The 22,360-nt window shown below is 38.3% G+C and overlaps 1 protein-coding gene across 1 annotated transcript; it reads left to right on the plus strand.

The window, feature by feature from the left end:
* Positions 1 to 217: 217 nt before the first annotated feature.
* Csta (cystatin A) lies at positions 218 to 15,337 on the plus strand. The gene is made up of 3 exons (XM_004873596.3): positions 218 to 372; positions 10,631 to 10,732; positions 13,565 to 15,337. The coding sequence occupies exons 1-3, from the start codon at positions 307 to 309 to the stop codon at positions 13,694 to 13,696; spliced, it is 300 nt and encodes a 99-aa protein (XP_004873653.1). The 5' UTR covers positions 218 to 306; the 3' UTR covers positions 13,697 to 15,337.
* The last annotated feature ends 7,023 nt before the right edge of the window (positions 15,338 to 22,360 follow it).

Below are 22,360 nucleotides of genomic sequence, written 5' to 3' on the forward strand. Positions count from 1 at the left end.
GGATGGAACCATTGTCACAGATGACAGGGACCGACCTTGGGAGCCTGTCACAGCACGACTCCTGCACACTCTCATTACCTTACCCTCAGCCTCATCTTTCCTTCCCAATTCCACTCAGCATATTCTCTAGAGGAAACAAAAGAATTTCCCTTGGGGCATACTCATTTTCCCCACACCTCTTCACTCTTGGTGAGAAATAGACGGTTCCATGGGCGGAGCTAGACATCTTTTTAAAACCTGAGCCTCCACACTTGGGTAATACTTTAGTTCCAGCATCCTGCCTCTGCAAAGAAGTATCGAGCCACAATGATTCCTGGAGGCTTGAGCGAGGCCAGACCTGCTACTCCTGAAATCCAGGAGATTGCTGATAAGGTGAGTTGAAGCATTCGGGAAAAAGTCTGATCAAAACCTCAGTTCATAGTGTGGCCTGGTGTTAAGAGCATAGATGAACAGGGAACTCAGAGCAATTTGACCTAGTCATATTTCTTGCTGGAGCCTCATTTCCCCATTTGTTAAAGAAGAATTTGTACTGGGTCAACTCTAAAGCCTTTACATACATGTCTGATTGGAGGGCTACTGATCAGTTATTCACGAATGTTCCCACCCTGTAATGAAAATCTAAGGTCCTTAACAGTTTGATGAACTAGACTGAATCCTCTGCAGGGAGAGATTTTTTTTAAATGGGTTGAGCGAGGAAAACTATTGTAAAGGCGATCAATTACAAACTTCCTTCACATTTCTCTCCGTGCAGTGTTTTAGTCTTTTGAGTAGAGAGTAATTAACTTAGTAGAAAAGAGAACTAATATAAGCTCTTGTGACTATAGGTCAGCAAATTGATTATGATTAAAAATAGAACCCAATATTTTTAGCAAGTCCATAAATTTTTCAGTGTTGTCTGATTAGTTATCGTATACATAGTCTATTGTGTTGCACATTTTATGAAAGGAAAATAGATATAAATTATGGCCATAGCTTTGTCATTTGTGGCCTCATTTTCTTATATCATTCTTTCTTGGTTTTGCTCTCTAAAATGTCATTCTGTGATGAGTTTTGGCAAACCAGATCAGCTTTTGGTGTGAGTGGAAGAAATCCTTTACATTTCAGGCCCTGAAAGCTCTGGAAGCAACCAGATGCCTGAAACTCTACCACTCATTCTTTAGGGCTAAATATTTCTCTTCTCAAAGTTTGTTTTAATCTTTTTCAATAAACTTTTTAGTTTAGAGTAATTTTAGATTTATAGAAAAGTTGCAAAGGTAGTAGAGAATTCCGGTTTCAATTTCCCCTAAAGTTATCCTCTTATATCATCCTGGCACCTTTACCAAAATCACTATTAGCTAAATTCCAGGCCTGCATGCGGAGTTCACTAATTTCCCTCACCAATATTATTTTTCATTCTGGAATCCAGCCAGGGTTCAATGGTACCTCAAGTTGTCACAGCTCATTGGTCTCCTCTGCCCTGATCTGTGACAGTTCTTTGGTTTTCCTTGTCTTTCACGACCTTGACAGTTTTGAAGACCTATTTTGTAGAAGGTCCTATTTGGGTTGTCTGGTATTTCTCTGGAAATTATGGAATGCTTACACAAAATAAAAACCGAGATGCTCTGAGTGTTCAAAGTGGCTTTCTCCCCAAGCCTTTCTGTCAAATCTTGAAAACTTAAAGCCTGAGCCTTAGTTTTTTGTTTTTGTTTTTTAATATAGTTTATTGGTTCCTATCCTTAGGCCTCCTTGACTTCATTCCCTTCCTCCTATCTAGTAATAGTCTCCCTTCAACCTTCATGTCATCTTCTTTAGACTCCTTCTATTAGGGAGAGAAGTTTTGTTTATTTTAATGCATACCTTGGAGCCTTCTATTCTTGGAAAAGATAATATTAAGTCATTCATACCTTCCCATGAATCCCCATATCAGATGAGAATTCTCACACTTCGTGGTGCATTAAGTCACCTGTGGTTCTTGATCAAGTGCAGGAGGTTTGAGGGGCTTGAGAGTCTGTATTTCCACCAAGCCCCTAGATGCTGCTACAGCTGCCACTAACCCTGACCTCACTTGCCTGCAGGACAGAGCTACATGGTATCCTGTGAGACCTATGCAAGAGGGGGCTTTTCAAACAGGGTGCCAAAATAAAAGTTCCAGTTTTATTTGTAAGAAGATAACACATCATGGCCCACTAATTTCAGAGCTGTAAAGGCTACCTGAAATAATGTGCATAATGACTCCAAAATGAAAAAGATCTATGCGTAAGTGAGGTATCATAATTATATACTTTAAAACATTGCCTGAAATCATCCCTAACTCTGAAAAAATCCTTGAGATTCTCCAGGAACCAGAGGTACTGTAGGGGAATAGGGAACAATAGTGATTTAAAATGTAGAAGATACAGACATTTTTAATAATTTTTGAAAGCCTGTTGCCTAGTTAGCTAAAAGTTTGTTGTTTGTTTGTTTGTTAGAGCCCAGGCTAGTTCCAAACTCCTAGACTCAAGCAATGCTCTCACCTCAGCCTCCCAAGAAACTGGCTCTACAGTCCTGTACCACATACTTGGCTAGAATAATTTTGTTTCCTGTACTGGTGTTTGAACCCAGGGCTTTCATGCTGAGCCACATCCCCAACCCTGTTGTTGTTGTTGTTGTTGTTGTTGTTGTTGTTGTTGTTGTTTGAAACAAGGTCTCACTAACTCATTCAGACTGGGCAGTCTTCCTCTGTCAAGAGGGTCTACAGACGTGCACCACAAAACCCTGATAGAACAATATTTTTTAAAGAAGTTGCTGGAAAGTCATGGTTAATAACAGTCTGTGAGCCACACCTTATATTCTAAACTTAATTAGAAAATGTTTCTTTCTGCTTTCCTCGGCCTCTGACTTTGTCAGAGAGGTAAAATAGGAAATGGTATGGACAATGTTACCTCACACCAGGAAGACACTTTCTGCTGTTAGGAGCCTTGACGCCTATTCAGCCTCCTCTCGTTTGATCTTCATAACCCTGAGGCAGGCAGGAAGAGGATTACATCCAATTTTCAGATGATGAAACCAAGATGTGAAGTGGTTAAGAATCACCTGGCTAAGAAATTAGCCTGCCTCAAGATTTTTGACCCCCTGCCCTTTCCCACAATGTTAGCACAGGGAGGGGATTTGTGGGGTACAGGAAATCCAGAGAGGAAAGAGGGTGGTGAACCCTGTCCTCATAGTTAAATTGCTATGAGATATGTACATCAGTGAACCACTTCAGGGTAGGCACATTTCTTGAATATCTCCTAGGTGTCTAGCATTGAGCTAAGTTTATAGGAGTCATAGGAGCTGCAAGAGAATGTCCTCGCCTTCAAGGAGTTTACAGTTTAGACAGGGAAGTCAGGATATCTAGAACATAATAGAAAAACAATACCCAATTGAGTACTTTGCAGTAATCTTGGTTTGGGGCCAGAAAGGACATTAAGGATTGCTAGTGAGCCCTCCTTACTTTCAGGTGAATACAGTATGGTGGTTCAGCTCTCAGGTGCTAAACTCCCAGTTATTACTGATCTGGCCTCCTGCAGGAGACAGCCTTGAGGGACATTTCTCAGTTAAGTGGTGGAAGGTAGACCAGTAGTCAGTAAGCTCTATGGTTTAGGAAGCACTTTCTCATCAATTATATCAGTTTGTTTTTTGTTCTGTTTGTTTTGTTTTGTTTGGTACCAGGGATCGAACTCAGGACCTCAGGCTTTCGAGACAGGCAGCGGCACCACTGAGCTAAATCCCTGGCCCCAGTTATATCAGTTTTATTCCCCTGTACACAACCCCAAGAGGCAGGTATTAGTATAAGCACCTGCTAAGTAAGCAAAGTGAGTCAACTCCTCCAAGACTATAGAATTGGTTAGGTCCCTATGCAGGGCTAGGCAAGGGTAAGTGCTGGTCACCTGGATGATTTGAGGGGGTCCTAATGGAGACCTCCAACCTGTCCCTTACTTTGTAGTTTTATTCTTTCAATTTTTGAATGTAATTCTATTTTTAAAAATCACCTGTTAAAATGCAAGCATTCTTAAAAGAGCTGGAGATAATGAGGCTTCTCTCTTCTTGTCAGAGATCTTGTTAGTGGAATGCCCTGAAGGAAGAAGCCCAGTGGAGAGGGAGGGAAGCATCACAGACACAACATAGATAACTGCTCCAGAACTTGATATCCAAGTAAAAGAGGAATGTTGGATACAGTCAGGAAAAAAAGAAAGGCAAACAAGGATTTGAAAGTGAGAAGACTTGAACATTTTTGAAGGCAGAAGAAAAGATAGCAGAAGTCCAACGGTAGTGTTATGTACTAAAGGATGCTAAGGGTACTTGGGTCCAGGCCATACTTGGAAGAAGGCCTCTCTTCCAAGATTCTCTGGGTCAGTTAAGAGTCATTGCTATACCTGTCTCTCCTACATTTGGGAGATAAGTTGTCAAAAGCAAAAATAATCATGGTCTTCTTATTCAGAAAGCATTGATTATGTAAGCAATACTGTGTGCATTGCTACAGGGGCATGGGAAACATAAGATGATCCTCACCCTCTGGTAAATTTACCAAATAAATTTGGGGTAAGAGATGCACATAATGAATTAAAGAGCCATATGTCACCCTATCCAGGAAAAAGTCATAATATATAGAATGAAGAATCAAATACAGTGGTGGCTCTGCCAGCAAAAACTTCCAGATCATTGTTTCTGGTCCACTGTCTTAAATAGTTATGTAAAGAATTATTGGATAGGAATTCTCAGAACACTTATACAAATGAAAGAATTGTTATTTTAATAATTGTTTTTAGAAAAGGTCATTGTTGTTTTCTGAGAACCGAACCCAGGGCATTCACATTGAACTACATCCCCAGCCCTTTATTTTATTTTGAGACAGAGTTTCTCCAAGTCACCAAGTTACCCTGGCTGGGCTTGATGCTCCTGCCTCAGCCTCCCAGAGTGTTGTGATTACAAATGTGTACCACAATGCACCCAACAGAAGTAAAGACTATTATTACACATGTAAATGTGTATGAACAACAAACACACACCCTTAAGTCATAAACCTGATTGCTACATACCATTCCTGGCTAAAACACAAAACATGATTTTTCTTGGCCAGGATACCATGCAACCACTTCAACTGCATACCTTCCTGGGCTCACCTTGGAGTTTAGCATGTCATGGCTAATCCACACATTAGCATGTCATCTCATTAGCATGTCACTAATCACATTTAGCATGTCATCTCATCCACACATTTATGTTCCCCTCTCTGATCTCAGCCTCCTCATCTGTCATCTCTCCCGCTGCCCCACACCCATGGAGCCTGTCTTCCAGCCGCCCCCAGAATCCTTTGAGCACTGACTCTTCCATTTCCATCAAAACATGCCTGGCCCACTGGGTCACATGTCCATAATGGGTGGTTCCTTACACTCCACCCTGATTTCCATAACCCTGTGTGCTCCTGGAATTCCAGTTCTCAATTAGAGATCACTCCCACTGTGCCCACTTCCTCCTCAGCTTCCCCTCCAGCTTCAGAGAACTCTGCCCCAGGAAGGGATAGCAAGGACAGAAAGGACAGGACAGAAGGACCAAAAGCTTGCCCATTACAGCTCTGTGAATTTGTGCCCAACAACTACAGCAGGGCACTGAGGCTACCAGAACATCCTTCCAGTCAGAGTCGTTCCTTCTTGTTACCTCCTTCCTCCTCAATTTCTCAATCCCTCCCTTCTCCATAATCCATCCAGCAGGATGTCCAGTTCCTACTTGTCTTAGTTACTTTTCTCCTTGCTGAGATAAAATACTCGACAGCCAAAGTTAAAGGAGTAAAGGTTTATTTAGCTCATGGTTTGTAAAGGTTTCAGTCCATAATTGGCTGGCTGCAAGGTAGGGTGGCATGGCAGGGATTCATCATAGAGGAGAAACAGTTCATGGTGGATAGAAGGTAACAAAGCAACAAAGTAGCTAAGAAGCAAGGGACCTTAGCAGCTTCTTTCTACCCCTTTTATATTCTATCTAGGCCACTGGGTTTAGGGTGGATGCCAAACCAATCAGTGGACTGATATAGTAATCACACACCCTTAATCCCAGTGTCACATACTCTAGATCCAGCCACCTCTGAAAAAGCCCCCCTCCCCGTGACTGCCTGAGGCTTTGCGGAGACATGTAGACACAAGCCATAACACAACTCTTCTTAGAAAATGGCAGTATCTGGTGAAAATACCCCAATTGACCTCATTTCCTGCTGGATATCATTCCTCCTTCTAGTCCTACACTTTCCCTGCTTTCTTGAGCCAATCCTTCCTCTTTTAGCTCGGTGAGTTCATTTCCTCATCCTGAGTTTTTTGCCCCATACTTCATCCTACAAAATGTATCAGACAACAAATGTTGACAAGACATCTCCTACTAGCTCCACTCTCTTTTCTTATTGTAAAATTTCCCAAAATAGGGTCCATCCTTATTGCCATCATCATGTTCTATCCATTTTCTCCTAAATTTTGCATAGTCTAAATGTTTCTGAAAAACTATTACACATTAGGGGAAATGTCTGGATGTTGGGTGCCACACGGCTCAGATCTTCAGCTCTGCAATAATAAGAAAAGCCTAAACAACTCTGGATTAAATGTGCTTTACTAGGTGGTCCTCCCTGACAGCCTCCTTCCTTTGACTGGCGACCAAGTGACAAACCCACTGGGTTCTACTGGGTTCAGTGCAAGCTATGTCTGCTCTCTCGGGGTCCTGACCACATTCCTACCTGGCTCTGCTCCTCCTAGTGCCAATCTTGGCAGGTTTTCTACCACATTACTTTCTGAATCTGAAGGTTTCGCTGACAAGCTCCCTTCTGTGACCCTTTCCTTATTGCTGAGCTCAAATCTCATCACCCAGGTCCATAGCACCCAGCACTAAACGATGTTTATTGGAAGGGAGAGGAGGGCTGCAGGTGCCATGGAAGGTGAGCCAGAAATCAGGGCACACTGTCTGGTGCCCATGCCTATAGGGAAACAAAAAGAACATTGTCAATCACCTCTCATGGAAAATTCTGAACTTATGATCTACAGATACAATAGAAAGTTTACAAATTTGGATCTATTAATAGGACCAATAGAAATAAAAACTTATGACACATACTTTATAAAAACAATGAGAAGACCAGGCATGGTGTAACTCCAGCATTCTGGGAGGCTGAGGCAAGAGGATCACAAGTTAGACCCCTGCCTTGGCAACACAGTGACTTTAGTGAGACCCGGTCTAAAAATAAAAAATGGCCAGGGATGTAGCTTAGTGCAAAGGCCCTGGGTTCAATCTCCAGTACAACAGCAGCAATAAAGACCAGAAAACTGAAAACCCGAAGGATCACAGATCATTCACTTACACTATCAGACAAGAACAAAATAACAGGCTATGATTCCTAATTTTTCAACCTTAAGCACTCATGTTTGCCTCACAACCTTGGGTTCCTTAAAGAGATCACTTTATCATCAGTAGGAATGTTAGTGTGGAGATAAACTCTTTTTAACTCGGTCCCTAACTCAATGAGTTCCCTATGCTGGCCATTCAAAAGGGTCAGGGTGAGGTCAGGGAGAGGGGTCATGGTGACCCCTCTCCTCCCTCAGCTTCTTTCCACACACTTGTCCACGGCCTCAGCTCTCTCTTCACCCTACCTCTTGCCATTTCTATGGGATCTTTTTCCCCCTCTCTCACACTATTTGTCTTCTTCCTTTCTCCACTTTGAAGTTTCATTTTCCATCTCAAGAAAGCAGTCATTTGCCTTCTTCCCATCTGAAGGCTTTAAGAGAAATGCATGTTTGTCCATAGAGCATCTGGCTCCCAGAGAGTGGTCTGAGAGTTCCATATGCAAAGGTCTACATCTGTGAAACAGTTCTGGTAGTGAAAGGGAGGCGCCAATATAAACGCATTCACCATGTCTGCCCACTAATGGGAAGGACTGGATGGCCTCAGGAGAGCCCTGGATGCCCCAGATGCCTGGTTCTAGCTGATGCACATGAATGCTTTAGCAAAGGGTGTGGAGGCCACCTCTCAATAAATAAGGTATACTGGACACACACCCTTAGTTCCCTTTCCCACAAACATTGAAGGCAGGACTGAGGCACAGGACCAGATCTAGGAGCACTGATGGGAGAGTTGTCTGAGGAACAGTTAGACTGCCCAGTTCCTTCCCTCACCCTGAAACACAAGCTACCCCTCTCCTGCATCCTAGTGGACACCTGGAGCTTTGCTCTTGGCATAAATTGGGTCAGAGTTCACAGTAAACTCCCACATGTCAGCCCAGCAGGGTGGGAAAGAAGGTCCAATCCTGAAAACAGTTACAGTTTCTATATTGAGGGTGAGACTCTGTGGCTCCTTTGTCATGCCTGGTTCAGCAGTGCTGGCATCTATGCTTGTGTCTCCTATGGCAGACAGAATGATGGCCTCCAACAGTGCCCATGTTCTAATCCCTTGAACCTGTAGCGAAAGGATTTTGCAGATTGCTTCGGTTGGATGGGAAGATTATCCTGGATTATCTGTGTGAACTCAGTGTGTCACAGTCTTTTTAAGACTCTGTACTCCAGTTGGTAAATGTATTTTTCACAAGGCTATATAGATTGCCAACTCTGAAGCTATTCAATTGCTATACTAGACCTGAAGAAGCAAGTAAATACATTGTAAATAATGAGAAGCAGGCTTCTTTGTCAATGTTTGAGAAAGAAGTTGCAAATAAAGAAAAAGAGCAAAACTAAATGTATCCTAATGTGTTGGATTTTAATCAGAGGAATATACCCTGGTGGCCCTCTGTATCCATTGATGCTGAATCCATAGATTCAACCAACTGTGAATAAAAATATTTCTCTATACTGAACATGCAGACTGTGTGTGTGTGTGTGTGTGTGTGTGTGTGTGTGTGTGTGCGCGCACACCAGGGGTTGAACCCAGGGCATTTGCACTGAGCTATATCCCCAGTGCTTTTTCATTTTGAGACAGGGTCTTGCTAAATTGCCCAGACTTGGCTCACATTTTCAGTCCTCCTGTCTCAGTTTCCCGGAGTGCTGGAATTACAGGTGTACACCTCTGTGCCTGGATATTATTTCTTAAACAATACAGTGTAACAACTCTTTACATAGTATTTCTATTGTATAGGTATTCTGAGTAACCTAGAGATGATTTGAAATATACAGAAGGGTATGTATAGGTTATATACAAATTCTGTGCCATTTTATTACAAGGGATTTGAGCATCCGTGGATTTTGGGATCCACAGGGACTCTTGAAACTACCTGCCTGTGGATACCCAGGGACAAAGGAGCTAGGGGTCCGAGGAGAAATAGTTAATTCTGGGGAGGAGGCAGGGAAAATTCAAGAGAAGCCTAGAACATGTTCTAGTGTCCAAGTAAGAAAGTGCTTGTGAAATGATGGAGCTATGTTGTAAGGACACCATTTTGAAGGAACTCCAGGTAGCAACATCTAGGGCAATTTAAGCCAAAAAAAAAGAATTATAACCTGTAAAATAAAAGAAGTATACAGGAATCATACATAATTCAAAGAATGGACAGGGGAGAGGGGATAGGTCTTATTTACAATAGAATTCAAATTAGCAAATATACAAGGAATGATAGAAAAAAATTACAATTTGATTTTATATCATACCACAATAGTAAATGTTATAGGCAAGAAACATCAGTGGATGCTGCAACTATGGATGAAAGTATGAGAAAAAAGACAGTTGCACCATCTGAAAGCGTCTCCTTGAAAGATTGGTATTAGTTACAAAAATAGTAACTTTGTAGTGGTGAGCCTGGCAGATGTCCTAAGTGTTAAAGTTAACATCAACTATAAAGAAATGGGGAAGTCCTGATAGGGGGCACAAAGAGCAGTTTATCCTGTCCCTACCAAAAATGTAGATGACTAACATTAGAGAAATCAGGCAGATCCAAACTGAGTGGCATTCTACATATTAACAACCCACTGTTCTTCCAAAGGGCCAAGGTCACAAGCAACAAAGAATTTATCCTAGGAATTAATCCACAATGGAGGGGACTAAGAAGACCTGGAAATTAAATATAATGTAGGATCCTGAAGCAGAAAGGAGACATTTTGGGGACAGCAGGCAAAATTCTATAAAAGTTTACAGATTGCTTAATAGTATTACACTATGTTTATTTCCTAGTTTTGATGATTATTCTGTGCATATGTAAAATGATAACACTAGGGGGCACTGAACTCAGTGTATTTTTTTAAATTTTAACAATTTCTTTTAAAATTTAAGGAGTAATTATTGTACTCTTGTTTTTATTAATCAAAGACATATATGACTACTGGAGCTTTATCAGTCATAATGTTACTACATTGCATTGCCACAGCGAATTGATGTTAATTCAACCTAAAGTAACAAAATTTCTTTATTTGATTGTTTTTTGAGACAGAGTGTCACTATGTAGTCCAGGCTGGCCTCAGACTCAAGGTGGATCCTCCTGCCTCAACATCCTGAGTGCTGGGATTACAGGCGTGTATCACTACACCTGGTTCTATGTACTCTTCTTAAAGATAGTTGTTTTCTTTTGAAATATCAAAAATAGCTCACAGATCTCTTTTATCATCTTTGAAGATTCCTAGATTTGAAAATCACATAAATAATGTCTAACATAGCTTTGATAATTTGTTTCCCCTTTTCTCTTGAGGTTAAACCACAGCTTGAAGAAAAAACAAATCAGTCTTACCAAGAATTCAAAGCTGAAGAGTATAAAAGTCAAGTGGTTGCCGGAATAAATTACTACATTAAGGTTAGAATTCAACATCTTCTTTACCACTGTATTATATTTCTCATTTGATGTAATGATTCTTATTCCCTACTGATTGTCCTAAATTAAGATACCAGCATGACACCTTTCTAGTGACAAGTTCTCTAATTTGACAGAGGATCTTATACCATTTTTGTGAATTTAGAAAGCTTTCTTATATTCTTAGCTTCTAATTTCTAGAAATTATACAGAAAATCACTTCATAACAGTTCAGGGTGTGCTTGGTTTGCGGCCATGGCTGTTTTGACTGTCTGGTGGGAGGTTAATATCTCAGCTACCTACAGAGTGGGACTGTACCAGGTAGCACCTTGAAGTTTATCTCACCTCAAAACTTTATGATCCTGTGTGTCCAAATTAAATGGATTTAAGGAATGACTTGAATAATGTGCTGTGAAAAGAATTTTAACTGTTTTCCCCATTAAGTATTTTGATTAATATAATTTAAATATACTGCAAACATGTACTAATAAAAATAAATTAAAATTATATATAATTTAAATAACTTTCTGCAACTCAAAAAGATTCAGCTTATGGCACTCTAAGTACAGTTTAAAGCTGAGGAATATTTAATTTTTTTTTTTTTTTTTTTGGTACCAGGGATCGAACTTGGGTCCTTCTACTTGTCAGGCAGGCAGTGAAACCACTGAGCTAAATCCCCGGCCCATATTTAAATATTTTTAAAGTTGCAGGTGTGGCAGGGCATGCCTGTAATCTCTGGAAGGCTGAGATAGGAGGATTAAAAATTTGAGTCCAGGGCCGGGGATTTAGCTCAGTGGCACATGCCTGCCTTGCAAGTGCAAGGTCCTGAGTTTAATTTCTAATACAAAAAAAAAAAAAAAATTGAGTCCAGTCTGGGCAACTTATTGAGACACTGCCTCAAAACAAAAATCTTTTTAAAAGAGCTGTGAATGTAGCTCAGTGGAAAGGCCATTAATTCAATCTTGAATACCAAAATGAACAAATAGATAAAAATAAAATATTTGAAAAATCAATTTTATAGCTGTATCAAAAAATTAAATGATGTACTGACCCAGTCCTAAAGGAAGGAAATACTTCTCATGTTTTCAAAAGGGGAACCAGATCAACCAATCCACTATGGGCATGTTTGGGAGCCATTTTCACCCTTACGTATTAAAAAGATGATAATTCTTATTTTAAAAAATAATAACAGCTATTCAAGCATATTTGCCTCCTCTTTAGAGTTAACAATTTGACCAAGGCACAATATAGTTTATTTCTCTTTCATAATTAGCTATTTAAAGTACAAAACATTTTTAAATGTTTTCAGCAATGATAACAACAACAATAATAATTGGAGCTAGCCAGTTCAGCATAAGAAAGTGACAACACTGGGTTATGTCCATGAGTCAGCCCAATCCTGCCTAATTTGGGCTTCTGATTTACACCAGGCCCAGAGACTCCCATGAATGGGACCTTGTGGTCCACAGACAGCAATGCCGTTGTTGTCTCCTGTCCTAGTCCTCCCTCATAAATGGAAAAAGAATTGTTTTCCAGTGAAAAATTATTTTGTTCAAAAATAGGAAACATTCTGCCAAAATTAGGATTATTTTAATAATCTGTGATTAATCCAAATGCATAAATTTCATACATGAACCCCCCTCATATGTTTCTTTGAAAATTTATCAGAAAACAATCTTGAAATTTTATTCCCTTGACCATTCTGTAGCCTTGTTCTACCTCAGTCTCTCCTCTCACTCGTCTCTTCTTCCTCTTCTACTTCTCTCTGTTCCTTCCTCCCTCCTTTCTCTCTCCCTCTTTCTCTCCCTTCTTTCCTCCTTCCCTCCTGCTATCGACTCCAACACTGAAGCCATGGACCCCAGGTCCCTCCTTACTTCCTGGAAACCTGGTTGTTCATTCCTTTGCTCTGGCCAGCTCTCTAGGTTTAAGGTCTTGCTAGTATTTGATGTCTCTGTGCATCTCGGGTACCTCTCAAGAGGCTGCATAGTACAAGGACTGCAGGCTTTGGTGGCAGAGCCTCCTAGGTTTGAACTTTGGCTGGACTTGTTCTGCTAGTTGTGATTGAAAGCAGTGTGACCAAAGCTTCTCCTCCTCTGAACTTAATCCCCTAACCTGCACAATGGGGATAAAACCCTGAGCCAGGCACAGTTCTAAGAGCTGGGCGCGTCCTAGCTCATTTAATCCTCACCAACAGTTCCTGAGATAAGTATAAGCTACTTCTGCTGTGCTACTGATGAGAAAATTGGGACCTGGGAAGGTGAAGTAACTAACAAAGGCCACATAATTATAAGAACACAGTCAGGATTTGGAGGCAGAGCATTGTTGTGCTACCTGTAATCACGTTTACCAAGGTTAGAGCCCTGCCCCATGCACAAAATACATACTAAATGAATAAATACTAAATGAATACTAAATACTAAATAAATACTAAATGAATACTAAATTCTAAATGAATAAATAAATAAATAAAATCAATGCATCCGTTTCCCAATTTGGAAGTCAGAAAACAGAATCACTAAAAAATATAGACTGCCACTTGAATCTGCTCCATGCATATTTGGAAAAAATACAACTCTGGATTATCATTTGTGCCCAAATTATAATTTAAAAATACAATAAATAAACCTAGGATGTATGCTTCTTGCCATGACATTCTCTTCTCAGCTCTCATGTATACATGAGACTGTGGGCTGTTGGAAGCCAGTCTAAGAATGCTGGCCCACATCTGGAGTTGCTGTTTCAGAAAGACTAACAGAGGAAAGTCTTCAAGGCCTGTAGATCTTTCACTTGATGTAGATTCAGACGAATAAATCATCTTTTTCTTTTTCTCTTCAGATTCGAGTAGATAATGGTTGTTATATTCACATAAAAGTATTCCTACCTCTTTCTGGACAACATGAAGATACTTTGGAACTTTCTGGTTACCAGACTGACAAAAGCAAGGAAGATGAGCTGACTGGCTTTTAATGGCATGTTCCAAAAGGGGTCTGATTCTCTGCTCTGGCTATCGATTAATGATCCTTGTTAGTAAATATAACCATCAATAAAGAAGCATTCCTTTTCAAATAAATTTCAGTTTTTATTCATTTGTTCTATTAAACAGAAATGATCTTTACTTTCTCAAGATCAGTATTATTGTTGTAGAGTAGAAATTCCATACAAATTAATGCTAACTGGAAATCTTAGTCTCCCACACCCACATACACACCCAGTGGCAGGCCAGGTCTTGTTCATTAGGTAATCAATCTCCTGTTCCCTGTGATTTCTTTTTTGGGGGGCAGGGGGTGGGGTACAGGACCTTGTACTTGTGAGGCAGGTGCCAGCACCACTGAGCTAAATCCCTGGCCCCTCCTATGATTTCTGAGAACCCAAGATTCCCTCCACCCTCATATTTTAAAATCAAATTATTTTGAAACAATCTCAAACATAAGGAAAAGCTGCAAAAAAAGGCCTTTTTTGTCAGATATTTAAGAGTCTGTTACCTACAGTAATTCCCTGTCACCAACAAATACTTACTAGTGTCCCCTAATACAAATACCAGTGTGCATTTCTCACAGCCAAGGACATCTGTTGCAGAAATATACCCTTCCCACCCTTTTGTTGACATAATTTACTTAAGATGCAAGTAATCTACTTAAAGTGCACAATCCAACGTTTTTTAGTATATTTACAAATGTGTGCAAATCACCATGTCAGTTATAGAATATTTTCATCACCTTAAAATGAAACCGCATACTAGCTAATACCTTTCCATCCTCCTCCACTTCACCACTCTACACACACAGTAGCACCCTCTATATCTAGATTTGCCTATTCTAGACCCTTTATATATGTAATATATAATTTGTTTATGATATATAATTTTTATATATGAGATCATGGTATTTGACATTTTGTAACATGCTTCTTTCACTTAGTATAATGCTTTCAAATGTTCATCTGTGTTGTAGTATGTATCAATATTTTACTCCTTTTTATATTTAATGGTATAGGGTCTTAGTTACTTTCTCCTTGCTGGGACAGAATACCCAATACCCACAAGTTAAAGAAGGAAAGGTTTATTTTAGTTCACAGTTTATAACAATTTCAGTCCATAGTTGTCTGGCTCCAAGGCAGGGCAACATGGCAGAGGGGCATCATAGAGGAGAAACAGTCCAGGGCAGAGCAGGAAGAAAGCAGTGAGACTTCCTTCTTTACCTTTTTATTCTGCCCAGGCTACAAGCCTATTGGTTGGTGCCACCCACACTCAGGGTGGTTCTTTCCTCTTCAGTGAATCTGTCACCCACACATAGAACTATGCTAAACCAATCAGTTACTAATCCAGTATCACACACCTGTGATCCACTATCACACATCCATGATCCAGACACTCTCAAAAGCCCCACCTATGAGTGGATGAGGCTTTGGGGAGACGTCTAGATATAAGCCATAACAAATAGTTTACATCATATCTGTAAATATATTAGTAGTGAATAAGTTTCATAATGTTTTTATATTTTATAATGTTTTTATTATATGTTGAAAAATTATGGTTGTATATATTTATGGGGTACAAAATGATTTATGATGTGTAAATACAATGTGAGATGATTAAATCAATCTAACCCATGAATCTCCTCAAATAGTCAATATTTTTGAGACGAAAACATCTGATATTTACTCTTTTAGTGATACTGAAATCTATAGTACTCAATTATAGCCATATTCACCATGTTGTGCAATAGATTTTTTAAACACCCTAAAAAAATAACTGGGCATGATGGTACATGCCTGTATCCTAGCACTTGGGAAGCTGAGGCAGAGGAATTTCTAGTTTGGGGCCAGCCTAGGCTACATAGTGAGAATACGTGTCTCAAAAAAATTTATTAATCCTATGAAACTGAGGCTTTGTAACCTTTGATCACCATCTTTCCATCCCTATCAGCCCCCAGCTTAGGTAATTGTTATTCTTACCTCTGCTTCTATTAGTTCAATTGTTTTGAATGCCATATATAGATGAAAATCATGCAGTATTTGTCTTTCTGTGTTTGGGTTATTTCATTTAGCACAGTGTTCTCCAATTCCATACATGTCACAAATGACAGAACTTTTTTCCTTTTAAGGCTTACTAGTCTTCCAGGGTGCATATACACCATTTTTTTTTAGCCGTCATTTGCTGATGCACATTTAGGTTGATCCATAACATACTATTATGAATAGCACTGCAGAGAATGTAGGCATGGAGACGTCTCTTCAATATATTATTCTCAAGTTTTTAAGATACATATCTTGACGTGGAATCATTTGATCATATGGAAGTTCCATTTTTAGTTTTTTTTGAGGAACCTGCATACAGTTTTCTCTAATAGCTGCATTCATGTGTGTTCCTTCCAACAGTCTCCAAGGGCTCCCTTTCCTCAGCATCCTGGCCAATACTTTTATCATTTTTTATAATAACCACTCTAATGGGGGTGAGGTGATATCTCATTGTGGCTTTAATTTATATCTCCCTAATGGGTAGTGATATCAAGCACTTTTTATATATTTATTAGCCATTTGTATGTGTTCTTTTGAAAAATGTCTATTCATAAGTTTTTGCTCATTTGTAATTGGATATTTTCTTTTGATAGAGTTGTTTGAGTTCTTTATATATCTTCTTGCATATTAATCCCTTATCAGATGTATGGCGTGCAAATATTTTCTCTCAATCTGTAGGTTGTCTTTTTTTTTCATTAAGTTTATTGATATATTTTAGATATAAAATACAGTTAAATTCAAGGTACAAGATCATGGGGATCTTGTACCTTTACATGATATATATTGGTTCTTATTTTTTCCCCCTCCCTTGCCCTCCCTTCACCCCTTCCACCCTTCTCTATTTGCAAAGACTTTATTTCCATTTTTTTTCCTTTTCTCATATTTTTCTTTTTTTGTTTGTTTGTTTCATTTTTTTTTTTTTTTTTTGGTACTGGGGATCGAACTCAGGACCTTATGCTTGCGAAGCAGGCAGCAGAACCACTGAGCTAAATCCCCAGCCCTGTCATATTTTTTCTTTTCCCTTCTTTCCTTTCCCCTGCCCCTCCCACTTCCCCTGCTCTTTTAGACCTTTACATCCTATTACACAATATCAATTATACATTTTTCAAATTACAATATCAAGATCTAAGAGACATTACCACAGATTTTATAGAATTTAAAAGGATATAGAAAGCATATTTCAAAAATATGATTTGAAATAAATTTGACAACTTCTTAGAAGTACCTTGGAAGACAAATTAATGAAACTAACTCTGGAGGAAATATAAAATTTGAATAGCACCTATTAAAGAAAGTATATTCCTAGCTTGAAAACCTACCTATATGTCAACAACAGGCTCGTATACATTTTAACTGATAAATTATATCAAACATTTAAAGTAGAAAAAAAGGTATACTTCTCCCCTCATTTTAGGAAATCAACATTATGCTAATCCTAACACTGGATGAAGATAATAGAAGAAAGAAATATGAACATAGATAGAAAGTTGTTTAACAAAACGAACTATTAGAAGTCACATCTGGCAGTATGTCGAAAGTGGTTTTATTATAGGGATGGCAGTGTTGGTTCAGCATTGGAAGATCCATCCCCAAAAGTCATCATTTTAACAGAGGAAAGGAAAAAGCCATATGATCCTGTCACTAGTTGGAGAAAAAGTATTGGACTAAATTCCACAGCTGTTCATGGTAAAAGCTCTCAGGAGCCTAGAAGTAGAACAGAACCTTCTCAACAGAATAAAGACATGTACTCCGTACTTCCAGCAAAAACGCCTTATATGAATGGAGAAGATAACAATGCTTTCTCCTTAAGGTGGGGAACAAGGGCAGATATGCTTACTCTTCATCTGTCCATTAAACTTTGAAACATAGGCCCAAACCAAAATAGTCTGGCAATAAATCCTAGCATAGGATTGGCAAGGTAGAAGTAAAATCTTTATATGTAGATGAAATGATCATCTACAGAGAAAATACTAAGAAATCTCTAGGAGCCCCTAGAACTTGTATTTGAATTTAGCAGGATTAGAAAACATAAAGTATATATAAAAATTCAGGTCTGTGTATACTTCCTATAAATGAAGAATTGGATATTGAAATTTAAAAGTTATGTAGGAGTACAAAGGACCTAGAAAAGTAAAAAGAAAAATAAACAGTGATGGAAGACACTTATTACCTAATTTTAAGACTTCCCCTAAAGCTACAGTAATCAAGGCAGTGTTGGCATAAGGAAAGACATATAGATGAATGGAATAAAACACAAAATCTGGAAATAGAACCACACATATATGGTCCACTGAGTTTTGTAAGATTATTTAACATTAAAATTTTATAGAATATAAACTCAACTCAAGAGCAGAGGAAAAGATAGTGTTTTCAACAAATGGTACTAGAACATCTGGTATCCATATGTAAAAAATTAACCTCAACCTTCATTTCCATACATAAAGATAATTTGAAAGGATCTATGAACCTAAATATGAAAGACTAAAACTATAAAACTTTAGGAAGAAATTATAAGGAAAAATGTTCATGAATTTAGGGTAGGCAAGAATTTCCCAGGATACAAAAAACATGATGTATAAAAGAAAAAAATTGATAAATGAGATTCCATCAAAATTTAGAACTTTAAATGACATCGCTAAGAAAATGAAAAGCAGTCCTTAACCAGAACATATTTATAATACATATAACCTATGGCCAGAATATATAAAGAACACTTACAGCTCATTACTAAACAACTCAATTAAAAAGTAGACACAAGAAGATGATAAATAGCCAGTACAGCACAAGGAAAGGTGTGCAACACTAGAATCAGAAAAATACTAATCAGTACAATAACAAGATAATATTATACACTCATTAGGGAGATTAAGTTAAAGGTTTTAAAAGAACAAATGTCAGCTTAGGTGTGAACTAGTTAGAACTTTCTAATACTGCTAAAGATAAAACTATTTTGAAAAACAATATAGAAATTTCTTGTATTACTGTTGAGAACCACCAGTTCTGTTCTTAAGTTTTTACTTATGAGGAATAAAAACACATGTTCACAATACATTTGTACATACAAGTTGACTATCCCTTATCTGAAATTCTTGGGACCAGAGTGTTTCAGATTTTCATTTGAAATCCACTTGATCTGCAAAGAGGATAGCTACTCCTGCTTTTTTTTGTTTTTTCGGGTTCCTGTCACATGGAGTATTGTTTTCCACCCTTTAACTTTCAGACTATGAGTTTCTTTTTGAATTAAATGTGTTTCTTGTATGCAGCATATTGTTGGATCTTGCTTCTTGACCCATTCTGCCAGTCTACTTCTTTTGATTGGTGAATTGGGACCATTAACCTTGATAGTTATAACTCATATTGACTTATCATTGTCATGACTTTTTCCGTTTGTTGGATTTGCCCCCTTTGCATTTAATTTCTTGTGCCTGACAGATTCATGCCTGGGCTTCCTGGGGTTGTGATCCTCATTGTCTTTTCCTAGGATATTGTCTAAAATTTTTTGGAGTGCTGGTTTGGTATTCATGAAGTTCCTATGGTGCTCTTTGTCATGAAAGTATCTTATTTCTCCATCCATTTTGAAAGATAGTTTTGCAGGGTACATCAATCTGGGTTGGAGGCTATTTTACTCTAGGACTTGAAATACATCAATCCAAGCTCTTCTTGCCTTGAGGGTTTGCATTGAGAAGTCTGCTGTGATTCTGATGGCCTTCACTTTGTATGTGATTTGTTTCTTTTCTCTCACTGCTTGTAGAATTTTGTTCTTCTGTTGGGTTTCTGGAATCTTAACAATTACATGCCTATGTGTAGATTTTTTTTGATCAAGGCTAGTTGGAGTCCTATATGCCTCCCTTATCTGTATGTTAAGCTCTTTTTCCCTGCTTGGGAAGTTTTCTGCCATCACTTCTGTGAACAGTTTTTTTATAGCATCTGCACTCTCTTCTGTTTCTTCATTGACTCCAATCAGTCTTATGTTATTCTTCTTTGCATCATCTAGCAGCTGCTGGATTGATTTCTCATGGTTCCTTACAATTTTAAAGCAATTTTTCTTTTCCTGGTCACTAATTGCAATCTTATCTTCTCTATCTGAAATTCTGTCCTCACATTGGCTCATTCTGCTGCATAAGCTTTCAATGGAGTTTTTAATCTTCTGGAAATCTGTTTGTATCTGTTTTATGGATTCCATTTGTTTCCTATGTTAGGATTCCATCATGTTCCTCAGATCCTCTATTTTTTTATCTGTGTCCTCTCTAGATTTATTAATCATGTCTTTCACTATGGGCACAATCTCTGCTGTTATCTGAGAAATTATTTCTGATTTCAGTTTTTCCCAATCCTCTTTTGTTGCCAGTTCAGGGAGTCCAGGTGGTTAAGTATCAGATTGTTTCATCTCATTTCCCTTTGGGGTTGCTGTAGGTGATCTGGAAGTCTGGTTTTGAGGCTTGTTTACGTGTCTTCTCATTTCCACAATGTTGGGGAGGTGCTGCTGGTGCCTGCGTGGCTCACCTCCTCTGTGCTGGGAGCAGTGCTATGGTGGCCCATGAGCCTTCTCCTGGGTACTGGGAGCAGCTCACTTCCTCTGCACCTAACTTGTCTTTTCAACCTAGTCATTTCTTTTGTTGTGTGGGACTGTTTATTTTGATGTAATTCCTTTTGTTTAGTGCTTTTTTTTTGCCTGTAGTTTTGGGGTGAAATCTAAAAATTCCAGACCAGTGTCTCGTATTTTCCCCATTTTCTGCTAGTAGTTTTATATTTTCTAGTTTTATGTTTATGTCTTTAATCCATTTTTAGTTAATCTATGTACATGGTATGAGATAAGGGTCCAACTTCATTATTTTACTTATAAGTTCTTGCCAACTTGCCTAGGCTGACCTTGAACTTGCCATCCTTCCACTTCCGTCTCCTGAGTAGCTAGGATTAAAGGCATATGTCACCATGCTCAGCTATGTGTCTATTTTTATATGACCACTATAGTGTTTTAATTATTATCACTTTGTACTATAACTTGAAATGAGGTAGTGTGATGTCTCCATGTTTGCTCTTTCTTTTCATGTTTGCCTTAAATATTTGAAGATTTTTTTTTGGTGGTTCCATACTAATTTTAGGATTTTTTTTATATCTATGAGAAATATCATTCAACATCTGAGGCAGAAGTATTAACAGTTTAAGGACAGCCTGGGCTACATAGTGAGACCTTGTCTCAAAGAACAAAAAGACAATATTAGAATTTTCATAAGGATTGCCTTAATCTGTTGTTCTCTTTGGGTAGTAAGGGAATTTTAACAATATTAATTCTTCAAATCCATGAACAAGATATCTTTCTAGTTATTTATGTCTCTAATTTATTTCACTAATGTTTTAAATTTTTCTGAAGTTCTTTCACAACCTTGATTAAATTTATTCCTAAACAATTTAAGAGGAGAAGTAGCATTCATAAATGAGATTGTTTTCTTGATTTTTCTTTTTCAGAAAAGTGGATGTAGCCAGGCGTGGTAGCACATACCTATAATTGCAGCTCTTGGGAGGCCTAAGCAGAAGAATTTCTGCAAGTTCAAAGCCAGCCTGAGTTATATAATGAATTCAAGGCCAGCCCAAACTACATAGTAAGACCTTGTCTCAAAAAACAAACAAAGATTATGTTAGTGTAGAGAAACTGTTATGGTTTATATTTAGATGTCCCCCTAAATCCCCCTTCAAACATAGGTGGGGCATTTAGAAGGTGATTGGATCATAGGGCTTATAGCTGATTTGCTGTTATGTAGTGGGGTCTGGCCAAAAGAGGTGGGTCACTGGGGTCTGGGCTGGAAGGGTTTAATTCCTTCACTCTCTGTTTCCTGAACACCAGGCCTCGAGCAGCTCTCTTCTTCTATGCCCTTCTGCTGTGCTGGCCTGCCTTGAAACCTGCTGACTATGGACTACAGCATAAGCCAAAGTAAACTTTCCTTTCTTTAACCTGCAGATATTGAGAACTGTGTCTCAGCAATGAGGAAAGTAAGACAGAAACACTACTGATTTTTACTTGTTGATTTTGTTAACTTACCACTTTACTGGATTTGTTTATCCATTCTAATGATTGTTTTTTGATATAGGGTTTTCTATATATAGAATTATATAATCAGCAAATAATGACAGCTTTACTTCTTCCTTTCTTATTTGCTGACCTTTTTTCCCTTTATTTCTCTGGCAAAAATTTTCAATACAGGGTTTAAAAGAAGTGGTGATAGTGATCATTTGACAAAATTCAACCTCCTTTCTTGATTAAAAACACTCAACAAAGTGGTATAGAAAGAAAGTACTTAAACATAATAAAGCCCATATACTGTATAGTAATTCCACAGAGAAATGATAAAATGCTGGAACCTTTTATTCAAAGGATGTTGAATTTTGTCAAATTCTTTTTTTCTGCACCTAATAAAATAATCATGTGACTTTTGTCCATGGTTTTGTTAACATAATATACCACATTGTTTAATTTGTGAATGTTGAAACATCCTTGCATCCCAGGGATGAATGGTGAATAAACCTTCTTTTTAAAAGAATAGCTTATGGATTTTATTTGTTTGTAACTAAGCTTGCTATAATGGGAAAATATAAAAAAAAAAACATTGCAGACTTCCA

This window comes from Heterocephalus glaber, unplaced genomic scaffold (genome assembly GCF_053883595.1).
Source record: "Heterocephalus glaber isolate CG9 unplaced genomic scaffold, H.glaber_assembly_v1.0 deba00000122, whole genome shotgun sequence".
NCBI classification, from domain to species: domain Eukaryota; kingdom Metazoa; phylum Chordata; class Mammalia; order Rodentia; family Bathyergidae; genus Heterocephalus; species Heterocephalus glaber.